This window comes from Gymnoscopelus braueri (assembly GCF_963280865.1).
Source record: "Gymnoscopelus braueri genome assembly, chromosome: 10".
Taxonomy (NCBI): domain Eukaryota; kingdom Metazoa; phylum Chordata; class Actinopteri; order Myctophiformes; family Myctophidae; genus Gymnoscopelus; species Gymnoscopelus braueri.
The window spans coordinates 14956753-14971966 of NC_137611.1; the positions used below are offsets into that span (position 1 = coordinate 14956753).

Consider the following 15214-nt stretch of genomic DNA (forward strand, 5'->3'; position numbering starts at 1 on the left):
CTGCATCCTCATCTCTCCAGCTCTTTAATAAACATAAAATACAAGGTGGGTTGCAAATTTCAGCCAATCAGGAGATAGTACCCATTCATGAGCTTACATTTTACACTAGTGACCCATTTCTCAAATACTTGTGTCATCACTTCCAATTTCACTTGTTTAATCTGTATCATGTGTGAGTTCTCTGTCCTTATTGGATAAAATTGGTATCCTGACCTGAAAATAAAATTTCTGTTAACTAAAAAACTGGAGAGACATGGAGACTCTATGATTACTATGGGAATATAGAGCAGTTTGACACTTATTTTATCAAAATAATATTTCACTTAGCCTACCTTTAACTCGTTTAAGGCACTACACTGTAGGCCTATATGTGAGTTTACACGCGCGACACACACACACATATTATTAGTTACGGTTTTAAAATACCCTTTTCACTGTACAATGTAAGTCAATGATGAGCATATTTTAAATTATTAATTTCTAGTCAATGGAGAAATTATTTTTGATTTCTTGTCCACCTTTGGAGTTACATCATGATGGCAAGGTAACTACACAACCCAAACCTACTATACCAAAGTGGTCTTGCCCTTTAAGCAGTAAATCTGTTACAGAGTAGAACTGCCTTAGAATCTCTGCTGATGATGTGGCCATAGCTGAATGGTTAGAGAGCCTGCCTGGCGAGCCAAAAATCTCAGGTTCGATCCCAGGCCTCATGTGTCAAAGTATCCCTGAACAAGACACTTAAAAGTAAAAGTACAAACTTTGGCAAGCAAATTGTTGTCAACGCTTCCTCTAGTATTGTGACTGTGGGTGTCGCTATCTTTTTGGAGGTATTAACTCAGATATGCGGGAATAGGGGGAATATCAGGCAAATTTGTGTTTACAATGTTGTAGACCAGACCCATTTTTAGTTGTTTAACCCCGTCTTCCACCCTGAGCCAGCCTAGGCTGGCAAAATGGGTGGGAGAAAGGTGGGTCATAGGCCCCAGTCCGAGGATTGAAATATTTTCTTGAGCCACAAAGAATCACAAAGCAGACCTCTCTGGCGATAATTTCTGAAAACAAACTAAACACACATAAAGAGTTATATTATTTATTCATACAATAGAGACCCATCCCACACCATAGAAAATAATGTTGAGCAGTATAAAACAACTTAATCTCATGTAACATAATACATTTAGAAACTAATACAAAATTACAAAAAAAGAAAAGAAAAAATACAACCATAAACAGCAGAACCGACAATAATGTCAATAACCTTGATACACACACTTCCTATACTAGACAGACAGTTGATACTTTGTATTCATTGGCACACATTGGTGTACTAAATTAAGTGTAAATAAAAAACAAAACAAAAAAAGGTCCCATTGTTGACATTTTTACCACAACATGACAGGTTGGTCATGGTCGAGGCAGTAAACCTGAAGGCACAACATTATTGCAGTGGAAATACTCAGTTAAAGTGCATTGTTAGTGTCTCTTTTTTGTAACAGGAATGTGTTACTGTACCTCCATCAGGAGATCATGTTTTCACCCGTCTAGTCTCTCAAAGACAGACAAGTTAGCTCCCAAATGCCTCCGCCTATACCCGTCTGTACTTCGAAAGCTCTGAAAATGGCACGTCATTTCCCCACTTCCGTTTTGGCCTGTGCAGTCGTGTACAGTAAATAACTACTACTGTAGTGGACAACAAATTAGTCGAAGCCTAGCTAGCCTGCTGCTTAGCAGAAATGGACATTAAGAAATATGTTTTAAAATATACAGGTAAGATATCGGCCAGAAACCTTGTATCCATGTTTCAAACGTATGTTTTTTTTCATGTAATGCCCTATTTCAAAATACAATAGTGTCAAGCCAAAGTAGTGAAATTTGCCAATTTTCAAACTCACAATCTGCTATTTTCATTATTATTTACCAGTTTCGTTCCATTTTGTGAAAAAGAACGGATTCCACCATATAAGGTGTCCACCTGACAGCGACGATATCTTTAAATACATTTCTGTGAACTGACACTGTCGACATTGGGCGAATACCTTACTGTCTGAAGAGCAGATGTCAGCTTCGCAACCTTTACCGGGAGCATGCAAAGATTGTGGAAGAGAGGCTGGCTTGAGAGACCGTGTGTGTGTGTGTGTGTGTGTGTGTGTGTGTGTGTGTGTGTGTGTGTGTGTGTGTGTGTGTGTGTGTGTGTGTGTGTGTGTGTCAGTTTACAACTAATCTTACGTACTACTAGGCCGATCAGCAGCATCATAATTATTGTGCACGTTGACAGCAGGCCAAGGACCACAATTCTTGAATATCTAACTATGTCATTTTTTAATTTATGATCATTATATTAACAACATACATTTATAAACATGGCAACATAGATACTGTACCCCAAAACCCCGAAATTATTAATGTCGGCTCACATTCAGAGAAATATGGAGAGAGGTATTATGGCATGGATCCTGGCGGAGATTTGCACCCTAACGAGTGCACCCTTCTACTTTTAGAAAGGCACTTTATTTAAGTGTTTTAAATAAAGGTGTTTTATTAGGTACTTCACCTAATAGCTAAACTAACAGCAATTACTATTGTACTTGCCACATTTACCACATTATGCTGCAAGTTTGATGCATACCCTGTGACCATTGTGCGAAATAGCAATGAGCTACAGTTTTCTTTTTTGCTGACATGGGACATTTTACTTTCTGATAGAGCAGTCTGTGGTTCTCAAACGTTTTCCATTTGGAACCCCCTCAAGGAACCCTGAGGGTCCCTGAACCCCACATTGGGTACCACTGTGATAGAGTAAAAAGCAACAACTGTGTAAATGTCCATAAAAACGATGTATGGGACATCCATGCAACGCAGCGGTAAAGTTCCTGCCCACCACCATGGAGACTGGTGTTTGAATCCTCCATTGTGCTTCCGGCTTGGCCAGGCACTCCAATGAATGTGTTTGTGGGTGAGAGGCCGGGTGTGGAAGGCAAACTCTGTCACTGCGCTAGCAATCTGGGAACCCATTCGGTAAAACATTTTTTAGTTTTCTTCTTTGAACTAGCGACAGGTTGGTCGGACCGCGCACCTGTTCAACAGAGATCGGAACTGGGTTCCTCTGCATACGTTACGGCCTCCAGGTGAAGCTCCTCACTGTCCAGTAATAAGAAGCGACTGGCAACTCCATAACAGTGTATCGGAGGAAGAATTGCATAACGAATAATTTGGGAGAAAAAAAATGAAAAATGGGGAAAAAGATGAAGGAGAGAAAAAAACAGTGTAACAATCATCCTTTCAATGTTCTAAGCCGATTAAACGGTAAGGGACCGGGTCCACAGAGAACTCCTTTTGAGCGGAGGGTAAACATGGACTTCTCATGGTTGCAGTAATGATTCAACTTGTAAATTCTCGGGTTGTCACATACAATCAGGAGGATCAAATGACCAGCGCTCCTTTCCAAAAGTTGAACTGTTTCCAGCTTGAAGCGCCCGGGTCGCTGCACCAAAAAACGGCAGCGGTCGGTAGCGTTGAAGCGCGATGGTCGGCGTTGGGAAGAGGAGCGCAACAGTGTGCCTTTACCATAGAAATACATGGAAGACTGGTGCTGCCAACTCAAAAAGCGTCCTCTGTGGACTGTTCTCTAAGTCATTCAGATATTCAGCCCGTCATCCAGACTGGCTTTAGAACGTGGGCGAGAACCGCGACGGCTGGGTTGGTGCTCCCCGTCTCGATCGCCCGCCTTCCTGTCCCTCTCCTTGCGCTGACTCTCTCTCTCCTCTCTGCCCGTCCCTCGCTCCCTCTCGCCGCCGCTCTCAAACTGCTTCCTGATGTTCTCGATGTTACTCCCTCGTTTCTCCCCCCTGCTCCCCCCCTCCTCCCTCTCAGAGTGCTCTCGTCTCTCCCCCGTCTCGCGGCTTGCCGCCGTGCCTCCTCTCCTCACGTCCTTCGCTCCTTCCTCCCTTCTGCTGCCGTGTCTCTCCGCCTCCTTCTGGGACTCGCCGCTGCTCCTCTCTTCTCTGCTTTTACCCTTCTCCCTGTCCGCCTCCCCCGTCTCTATCCTCCTCCATTTCTCTATCATGTCGCTCTCCTTTCTGCCGCCTCTCTCTGCCTCTCTGCTGCTCCTCTTCTCCTGGTGGATTTCCCTTGGTTCTCCATCGCTCCTCCCATGGGGCCTCTGCTCCTTGCTGCTCCCCCTCTCCTCCTCCTCTCTCCTCATCTCCCTTTCAGGCCCTCGCCTCTCTCTGTCTCTTTCACTCTTTGCCCTGTGGCTCTCTCTCTCGCTCTTTGCACTCGCAGGAGGATCCAGATTTTGAGCTCTGACCTCTCTCTTTGACTCTCCTTTATCTCTTACCTTCTCTCTCTCACTCGCCTCTTTCCTCCTCTCATCTGTTCGCTCATTTTTAAGGGGAGCCTCCGTCGGTCTCTCTCTCTTGCTCTCACTTTTGTCTCTGTCCGCTGCGGTTCGATTTTCAGCTTCTTTCATTTTCTTCCTGTCCTTCTCGGACGGTTCTTTCCTCACCTCCTCTTTGGCTGTTTTTTTTTCTTTTTCACTCGCCCCCTTCTTTTTCTCCTCCTCCTCCTCAGCCAGCTTGGTTTCTCTGCTGTCCCTTTTCCCTTCCTTTGTTGCATCTTTCTCTCCCTTTTTCTCCACCTCTCCCTTTTCCTTCTTGCTCTCCTCCTTATCTCCTTTCTCGCACTTTTTCTCCTCATCCTCCTCGGTTTCCTTGCTCTGTGGCCCAAAACCTAAAATCTTGCCCTTTGTCCACTCCACCCCTCCTTTCTCCTTCTTGGCCTCCTGGACCTTCTTGTCCAGCTTCTCCTCCATGAGGTCCAGCTCCTGATCCAGCTGGGCCAGCTTCACCGGGTCAGACTCCAGCTCGTCCTCCACCTCCACCTCGATCTCCTCGATCTCCTCGTACTCCTCCAGCTCGATGCCGTCCATGGTCTTCTGCAGCTGGGTCTTCACCCTGTTGAGCTCCAGCAGGCCGTCCTGGAGTTCCTTGGTGACCTCGCGGATCTTGGTGGCGAACTTGGTCTTGGCGCCCTTGCGGAGCTCGTGGGAGTCTTTGGCCAGGAAGAACACGTCCAGGGCGAGGAAGAGGGCCGACATGACGCCGGTGGTGACGCTGATGGCCTGGGCGGCCTTGGCGGCGCCGCCGGCGGCGCCCAGGATCTGCACGGTGCTGATGAGCTTGTCCGTGTTGATCATCAGGCCCTTGCCGGCGCGGCCGGCCTCCTTCATCACGTGCTTGATGTTGTGGTTCAGGGCCTTCTTGGCGGCGCTCTCCGAGTACTTCTCAAAGTCCCAACCCTGAAGGGTGTCCATGCCTTCCTGCACAGGGCACAGACAGAGAGGAGAGGAAACTCTTAATGAGGTGAAGTCATAATCAATACAACAGACTTTTTCTTCTTTTTGTCAATATTAGAAAGAAAAGTGCAAAAATAATATGGGCATAGTTAGAAAGCAAAGAATCTCTTTTGGCAGAGCACAGCAATAAAAGGTGGCGCAAACATTATGCAGGCACCAACATAAAGTGCTTTACAGATGGGCAGTATTTGAAATACGTATTTGAAATACTTTTTTTGTATTTTGTAATTTGTATTTGGCTGGGATGGAAAAAATGAAATGTAATTTGTATCTAAATACTTTCAAATACTTTTCAAATAGTATTTTCTGTATTTGAAATACATAAAATACTTTATTTTATGGGCAGTATTTGCAATACATGTATTTGAAATACGTATTTGAAATACTTTTTTGTATTTTGTAATTTGTATTTGGCTGGGATGGAAAAAATGAAATACTTTCAAATGTAGTATTTTCTGTATTTGAAATACATAAAATACTTTTATTTTTTTCCCCACAAATTGACACGTTTTAAACATTTACACAGGTTTAAACTGTAGGAGAAACACACACACAGTCACACACACACACACACACACACACACACACACACACACACACACACACACACACACACACACACACACACACACACACACACACACACACACACACACACACACACACACACACACACACACACACACACACACACACACACACACACAATGTGTGATGTCACTTTTACTCCGCCTCTGATTGGTTTACCCTCAAATTGAACCACAAATGAGAGGCAGAGTAGGGCGGGCCTTGAGTTGAGACAGACAGAGTTCACATCAGACCTCCAAGTTGCATCAACTAAATGAATCCTCGTGGACAATTCCCCAGAGATAACCGGGAGTCAGTTTCTCATAATACCCAGTAATTGAAATTCCAGTGTCCAGGTATTTTTTTTTTCTTCAGAATAGGTAGGACACTGATTTAATGAGTACGGAAATACATATGTTTGTCCACTAGTAGGCTACACATTTAGGGCTAGGCCCTATGTGTTTCTGGAATATATGTCCATGCCAATTTTTTATTTATTTTTGACAAACCTGACCCCCACAAGCCACTGAAGCCAGCATAGTGGAGTCAGTTTCAGTTTTTGACTTGATGTGAATTGATTACTAAATAATCTACTAAATAAAGTTCAAGTTGTGGCATCTGTGCAGTGCAGCTTTGTTTATTCACCATGTCCATGGATATGACAAACACAGCCACAAGGTTTGGTTTCCTTATGCATTAAATTTTTTGTAAATTACTGCATAACACATAAATGGTCAGACAAGCCTAATATTATTTGTGATGCTATGTATATACAGCATGCAGTTCAAAGATAATTGCCACTTTTTTTCAATGTAATTTGGTGGTGGTGGATGTTTGATACAGTTATAGCACTTTGATTTGCTTAGAATTTCTCCTAATCATTATTATTATTATTAGGCTGGCAGAGCGGTTTTGCAGGCTTTGAAGTACAGATGTAGAGGCAGCTGTGCATTCAGTCTCATGCCATAGTTATTGTCTAGTTTTTGATGATAACGGTAACTCTGGCATGCGCTCTCACACACAGTGGTAAACATTTAGGCTGCGTGCTCCAAAGCCAAACACCATCAAAAACACTCTGCTTGTATGGTCAATTTATTCTTAGAAATTCTGACAGGCAATTGATTTAATATTTGGCAATCAATATATTAAATAACTAATCATTTCAGAATTTTTTATGAAATGTATTTTGTGTATTTCCACCAAGTTTCATGAAAGTCTGTCCATCTGTTCTCTACTTGTTTTGCCGACAGTAGAGATATACATGCCAACATGTATATGTATATATGCCAACACAAGATATGTTTAGGACCTCAATAGAAACAAGTCCACTAGGACTTTTTTAGTTTTTTAGACCAAGTGTACTGGTGCTGTTTGCATTTCTGTCTAATACAATATTCAATCAATCAAAAACAGTCAGACCTTGACCGTAACATTGAACAAATGTCAATAATGCCTTTGGATATCATGCAAGAAAGGATGTAGCGGATAAAAGGACAAAATATAGACCTGTACTTGACCAACAGAACAAGTCCCCCCCCCTCACCTGTACGAAATCCAGACACTCCCGGATGTCGTTCATCTCCTCCTGGTAGCCCTGGATATTCTTCTCCACCTTCTTGCGGTCCATGTTGGAGTGCACCGTGTCCGTGATGTTGGCCGTGGCCGACGTGATGCTGCCCGCCGTGGCCACGCTGATCCCCACCGCCGTGACGATGATGGAGGCGCCGAAGGTGAACGGCGCCAGGATGAGGCCCGTGATGGTGGCAATGCTGCCGCACACGCTGGCCACGCCTCCGCCCACGGCGGCCTGCACCGTCTTCTTGTGGAACATGTCGGCGGCGTCCGCCTGCGCCAGCAGCTCCAGGATGCGCTGCTGCAGGCCCGCGCCGCGCTGGTTGAAGAGACGCACGAAGAGACGCGCCGCCATGAAGACACGGTCAGCGGCTTGTTCCACAGCCCTGGACCAGAGAACACAGTCACACATCAGAACGTTTTATTAAAACATTTTATTTGAAAAAAGAGTTGCAAGAAATAAAGAAACAATTCAGGGGTGCTTTTTTTTGTACTCAGTGGTGGCCGTAAATGGGTAATGTTAGGTGCATGATTCTTTTTTTTTATAGAAAACTAAACTAATGTTAGGTACGCATAGGGCCCTTAAGATTATTATATATACCTGTATTAGACTAGGATAACTATAACAGACACCATCATAATTGTCTGTGGCCTAATGCAGTGGTTCTCAACCTTTTCAGGCCGTGACCCCCCAAAATAATCATATTTGAACTGGGGACACCCCACCCTGACAAGCACTTGGAATTGTAGGAGTTGGGGTATTAAATTTTGTTCCACAGATAAATATTGTGAAAATAGCAGATCTACAAGCTCACGCATTGCGAGGCGTTGTGAGCTTGTAGACACTTTTTTTTTTGTAGATGCCTTTTTTTTATTTTTTTATTATTTGACAATTTGGCCAATGTTTGGCCAGTTTTTATAGCATAGTTTAGTATTACTTTTGATGCAATAATGGTCTTTTTCTTTAAATTCTTCTTAAATTGTCACTTTACTGTCATCTCCCAAGGGGGGTCTCGACCCACAGATTGAGACCCACTGGCCTAATGTATATCAAACGGGGGGGGTCCTTGAAATGAAAGAGGTTGAGAATCACTGTGGTAGAGCAAACTGAGAAATAAGGAGAGTAGTTCTGCTACTCACGTCTCCTCATCCTCCTCCTGGAAGTTTCCCGCTTCGTTCCATTCAGTCCAACCTGACAACACACAACACACACATTACAATCAGCTCACACAGCTCACACACACACACACACACACACACACACACACACACACCTAAATGCTCTACAATCTACATGAATTATGAACTGTCACACCCACCTACGACTCCATTCCACCATTCCATCAGCTCATCGTTTTCCTGAATACAAAATAGTTGTTATTAATCAAAGGAGGTTTGGTTATGAAGATGTATCAGATAACCACATAGAGATACATTTATGCACACACACACACACACACTACACTAACTACCTCCTGAGATTGCAGGGTGCTGCCCTCGGTCGGGTACGCCGCCATCTCCACATTCTGGAGTTCCACTGTGCTCTCCTGAAAGACAGACAGACAGACAGACAGACAGACAGACAGGCAGACACACAAGTCAGAATTGTTTTGCAGTGTCATTAAGATCCATGTATGGAACCACATACAGTACTGGTCTGGCATCCCAGCATGTATGTCAACCCTTCACTAAATTTTTCCACCTTCCTAATAAACAAAAGCATAAGAATTCTGTAAATTATTTGTAGAAAGTACAGTATCTTCTTGCTGACCTGTACTGGAGGCAGCTCTTGCAACTCCACAGATTCTTCGAGGATAGGCATCGTGTCAGAACTCTATGGAGGAATAGGGAAACATATCAAAACTATAGTCATGTAGTGGAGAAATTGCATAATATTATCCACTATAATATTATTAACCATGCAGTGAGAAATACAAATGAAATGAGAAATGGTGACAGTTGAACAACCACTTTCAACCTGGCATCCTGTTATTATAGGAAAAAAATCTTTACAAGTTTTCAATACAATTTCAACATTTTCAGAAATAGCGCAAAATAGCAGATATACTTGGTTCAGTTTGAAATACAGTAATAGAGTAGTAGTACCTAGTTCATTTTGAGGTACAGTAATACAGTAGTTAAACAGTGCTGTTGATGGTCTTAGGACCAAAACGTGCATTCTAAAGAGCCTAATTTTGTCTTTTTATCTGTCAGTGTGCAAGCCTCTTTGGTTTTGTTGTGTCAGTTTGAAGCAAAGTACAGTAATACGGTAATAATACCTGGTTCACTTTGAGGTACAGTAAAGAAGTAGTAATACCTGGTTCATTCTGGGGATAATTCTGGGCAGAGTTGTCTTGACTCGGAATGACACCACCTGAAGAGGAAAAACAAATGCATTCCTCAAAACAGCATAACTGGAGAAATCTCTCTGAACCTGTCAACACAATCACCATGATTATTATTCACACATGAGATGAGACATCATGTTATTAGCTTTTATTTTTTATTTTTTTAAACGGGTGACTTGATGTAGCGTCTCTCTCTGATGTAGCGTCTCTCGATGTAGCGTGTGTGGAGCATGAGAGTGTAATGTAATTTTAAAATGTTATAGTGTTCCAGTTCTTTTTTTCTATGCCCTGATTTTACCTAGTTTTAGCCCTTAGTCCCATGTACTTGTTTGGTTGCTGCTGCTGTTTTATGCCAACTTTTTAAACTCTGTAGCACTTTGAGGTTTGCAAAAATGTAAAGTGCGTTCTAAATAAAAATGTATTATTATAATTATTAATGACAGAATGTGAGATGATGAAACATTAAGTCTGTTTCATTCCAGACAGCGTGTCACTCGCTTTGTTTTCACAATAACATAACGGCGGAGGCAGCCGTGCAGCAACCCACTCATCGGGAGCAGTTAGGGGTTCGGTGTCTTGCTCAAGGACACTTTGACCCAGAGCCAGGAGGAGTCGGGGATTGAACCGACATCCGTTCTACCTCATGATCTACTGGGGCCAGTTTGTGGACGTTTTAGGGTTTATGTGTCTATATTGTGAACTCACTCGTCTCTTTTTCTTGATGGTCCTTCTTCGTCTCAGCTGACTGCCGCCCGCTGGTGGCTGATCGTCCTCACTGTCCTGAGAAGGAGAAGGCTTAGGTGGTTAATCAGATGATAATCGATGTAATCAATTATGAAAATCTATTTCAATTTTTTCACGTTGATTTGTTGATGATAGATGTGCTCCTCGATTATTCGATGAATTGACAATGGAATCAGTAGAAAAGAATGCTAAGAAAATAATCAATATTTGCGACCCTAATAGAGACAGACAAATGATGTAAATATGCTGATATAGACACGCACCCAGTGGGAGAGTTTGTATATACTTCTGTTAACACCACTGGCCTCTGGTATTTTAGCTTTATGATATGCACATACAGTATGTCACACGTAACAGTGGTTTAACACTGCTAGGGGCTTACCTTGGGTGTCCTCCTGAAAATTCCACCAAGACCCCCTTTTTTCTCCTTTAAAAAGAAAATGTGGAAAAATGCAATGACATTACTAGAAACAACATGTCTTAGATGACGCTGGTTGCTTGTTTCTCTCACAGAACCTGGCGTCTGTGGAAGAAACAAGCAACCAGCGTCATCTCGTTCTGCACGAACGATAGCTTGTGCGCGACATTCAGTGCATGTTTGAGTATCATGAGACTCCACGATGAGTAGTAGAGAAAAAAATTACTTTGCATCGGTTATAATAGACGATTTTCACTCTTACACGGGCTCCCATTATGCCAACGGAGGGGGTCGCCAGACTGGGCGACAGTGGACTCTCTGGAATAACTCAACGTCCCTTTCAATGTTGGTGAGTGATTAGCGACACATCAAAGATAATAATTAAAATGGGCGGATCTCTCCTTTAACATGGGTTTCAAAGGGGGACTAAAAGTCGTGGTTACGTAGTTTTGCGTATTACGTCGCCGTGGTAACGTGTAACAGCAAAGAAAAGTAATAGCCAGCTTGTCCCGGTCATTCCTCACATTTGATGTATACGTTGCCGGGGCCGCGTCAACCGTGTGGGAGGAGTAGCACTTAGGCCTCCCTGAGCGGCCAAAAAGGTCGTTTTTACGTCGTTTTTTGCAAATTACGTTGCTGGTAATGCGTAACGGCAAGACATTTTCAGGCACACTATTCCCGGCCAAGCCGCACGTTTTGAAGTCTATAATGCCGGGGTAGTGTAAACCGTGCGGCAGGAGTGGTCGGACGAAGTTTGTGAAGAAGCATAAATATTATGTATTAATAAGTATGGCGGAATACAATAAGTGTTTTGCCATTACATGGCAGGCACACTTAATTAGACAGAAGAAATAAAGAAGCATAAATACTGCGCAGTAGGCTACAGTGCACACAACTCACTTTGGTGGTGGTTGGAGCTTCAGCCAGGCTATCATTGCTTGCATACAATTCACCTTGTGTGCCCTTCAACGAAAAAAAATATGAATCAAAACATTTACAAATACAATTTCACTTATTCTTTCACTTCTAAATGAAAGAACAATGCTGGGACAGCTCTTTGGACGCCGTTGCCCGCGTACACCTTCTCTCACACACCGTCCTGGTTTTTACTCGGTTGCGCGACACGGCAACCAAACCATAAATAAATCAGGCATTAATTTTAGGCAGTTCATGCTCAAGTGCAATACATGCTCCTTCCGAGGTTTTCGTAAAGAGAGGTGATATAACTACAAATTGGCGTCATTCAGAACTTCTGATGAGGGCCGGTCTCAGAACCTTTTCTCGGAACTCCTACACCTCCAGATCGACTCTCGACTCTCTGAACTAGTTCAGAAAGCCCGTCCGAAGCAGCATTTCTTCCAGACGTCGGAATGAGCATGTATTGGCCTTTACTCTGCTTATTCACTCACTTGTAACTAAGTCACTCTGGATAAGAGCATCTGCTAAATGCCTAAATTGCAATCTATTTAAATAAATCAGCTATTAGCTATTAGACGACACTCACCTTGGGGTCTTCTGTTAGGCTCTCACAGCTGGCAGACAGTTTCTTTGTGTCACTGAGAGGGTCCTAGTGACAGAAGAACATAATATTAGCCCCTGGATGTGGCCAAATAACTATTGTTAGTGGGTTTTTGGGCGGTGTAGCCGCCCCTATAAGTGGGGTTGGGACACCTCATTAGTATTAGTTTCCTGCACTGTGATTGGCCCATTAGTGGGCCACTAGCTGTACTGTGATTGGCTGACTCTATTGGCTGACTCTATTCAGCACTGTGATTGGCTAGCGAGACACATGATGACATTAATAACCTATAAATAGGATTATGTACTTCCAAAAATCTTTTTTTTTTAGGAAGTGAGCTTCCATCACTGTGATGACCACACCGCCCACTTCACACTGGGTGTGATTTTTTTTAATGTACATGGATTACCAGATGGGCGGGGTTTGCCAACTTGACAAAAGAATGAGCTAGTATTTCAGTTCCAAATTTTGTGTGCCGTTTTTTTTTTTTTTGCGTAATCCCTTCCAATTTCAATTGTTTATCCTGTATCCTGATGGCATGAAATTGCTCTCCTGAAAATGTATTTTGTACACATACTGTACATTTATTCACTCTTGTTTTACACAGAAGTTCACAAGTGTGCCTTGCAAATAATCATTCCTTAAAGATCTGATAGCTCACCCCCATGTCATTGACCATACAACAAAAAAGAAGCTCTTGTTCAAAAACGAAGACTCTTACACATCTAAACAAGCATATAAACATACATACACATAACCGTATGGGAAAACAACAACTTTAGACCATTTAAATACCTTTGCAGCAGCAGAGCGTGGAGCTGGTTTGGGAGACCTTTTGAACATTCCTGCCAAGCCTCCTGTTTTCTCCTAGAAAACAAACACATGAGGACTGTTAACCCATTAACCATAACTAAATTAGAAGTTTCCCAAAATGGACATAATCTAGGATTCAACAGACCTTTGTTGTGTTAGCATCCAAAAGATCTTCACAGCTGCCAGTTAACCACTCGTCGGTGGCTGTGCTTGACTCCTGAAGAACAAATATTAAGCATTATACCAAATAACACAGTAAATCACAGTCAATGGGACAGTCACAGTATTTGAAAATAGCCTGATTGTACAATGATTTCAAGGCCCAATCTGGGATTGAACTTTCTTACCAGACATAAATCATGAATATTTAAAGAAAAACATTACTACAGAAGATACTGAAAATACAGTTCAGTTAACTGTTGTCTATAGTGTTATAGTCCTATCAACAGCTGAGTCACTCACTACTATTGTTTAATTAAGGTGGTGAGGCTTAACATCTGTTCAGCCTCACCACTCCTTACACTCACAAAAAGCACTATGGTCTATGCACTGGCTGAAACTAAATATGCACTACTTTTCAAGCTATTGTATTTAAAAACAAATACATTGCATTCTAGAACTCACCTTGGTGTTGCTGTTTTCAGACAGACTGTCATTGCTAGCGAAGAGTTCTTTCTGGGCATCACTGTCCTGGAACCAAACAGCAAAGTCAAGATAAGGTCGTCACCCATGATAGCCTGGTTAATCAAATCTATACATAGGATTATTGTCTTAAATAATCTTCCCTGGTTGAAACGATGAAAAATAGACAGAAATTAATAAAGATAACTGCCCAGTGAAAGCAGAATCACTCACCTCTGCAGGTGTCTCATCTGCAGATGCTTTAGGTGCCTTTTTACGATGTCCACTAAACAGCCCTCCTTTCTCCTGATCAGGAAACAAAAAACAAAAATGACATTTTTTAATTATTATTATACTTTTTATCTATCCTATATATGGACATTATGGAGTAATCAAACTTGGTTGAGAATCTGTATTACTAAATGGAGATGACTGACATAGTACTGATGTGACATCATAGAGAGAGTGAGACTGGCCAAATGATATCTGAGATCCTCAAGGAAGACACGCCACTACTAGACCCCGTCTTGTTCAATTATTTAGCAGTGAAAACATCAACTTCATAAGAAGTGTTTGACAGCAAAGTATACTTCCATAATGACTGCAGTCACACAGAGTGGCAGTGCACTGGTACTGTACTGACCTCGTCAAACAGGTTGTCGATGCTGGAAGACCTTTTGAATATGCCAACTATGCCTCCTTTCTTCTCCTATGAGACACATCAGTGTGTCAATGAACTTAACACCCTCAAACATGCATAATTGATAAGGTAACACGACAAGAGATAGCAGAGTGAGCGCGGAAGAGGGCCAGAAGGGAGGAGAGAGAGGGGGAGAGAGGGAGAGGGACAGAGAGAGAAAGAGAGAGAATGTTTTCAGTACCTTAGGGCCAGTGGATTCTGAGAGAGTTTCACAGCTAGCAGATAATGTCTTGTCAGTGTCCATATTGACTTCCTGAATTCAAATCAGAGAACGGTTAAGTGCCAACATCAGACCCACTCCCCATAAGAGCTATATATATAGTTATATATTATGGTTTTTCAATCAAAATATTTCCTTCAAATAACCAACCTCGACCGCTGTAGTGTCCTCAATTGGTTTCTGAGCCTTCTTGAACATGCCACTGAAAAAGTTTTTTTCCTGAGAGAGAAAAAATATATAATACTGTAACGTGACATTTACTTATTTGTAGAGATGGATTTCAGAACCTTCAGACAGTTTAGACAAACAAACCAAAGGCAGAGAGAGAGAGAGACA

The 15214-nt window shown here is 42.5% G+C and overlaps 1 protein-coding gene across 1 annotated transcript in view; it reads right to left on the reverse strand.

Annotated features, from left to right (window-relative positions):
* Positions 1–1079: 1079 nt before the first annotated feature.
* LOC308094230 (uncharacterized protein) overlaps positions 1080–15214 on the reverse strand; it is a 33274-nt gene continuing 19139 nt past the window's right edge. Inside the window, exons 35-52 of the mRNA XM_080440752.1 lie at positions 15029–15097; positions 14840–14911; positions 14602–14667; positions 14193–14264; positions 13962–14027; positions 13483–13554; positions 13320–13391; positions 12510–12572; positions 11906–11968; positions 10970–11014; positions 10549–10623; positions 9813–9869; positions 9267–9329; positions 8968–9042; positions 8815–8854; positions 8636–8687; positions 7467–7881; positions 1080–5320 (exon numbers count right to left, since the gene is read on the reverse strand). Coding sequence (XP_080296878.1) covers positions 3638–5320; positions 7467–7881; positions 8636–8687; positions 8815–8854; positions 8968–9042; positions 9267–9329; positions 9813–9869; positions 10549–10623; positions 10970–11014; positions 11906–11968; positions 12510–12572; positions 13320–13391; positions 13483–13554; positions 13962–14027; positions 14193–14264; positions 14602–14667; positions 14840–14911; positions 15029–15097 — 3120 coding nt within the window. The 3' untranslated portion in view covers positions 1080–3637. The remainder of the gene's footprint in view (positions 5321–7466; positions 7882–8635; positions 8688–8814; positions 8855–8967; positions 9043–9266; positions 9330–9812; positions 9870–10548; positions 10624–10969; positions 11015–11905; positions 11969–12509; positions 12573–13319; positions 13392–13482; positions 13555–13961; positions 14028–14192; positions 14265–14601; positions 14668–14839; positions 14912–15028; positions 15098–15214) is intronic.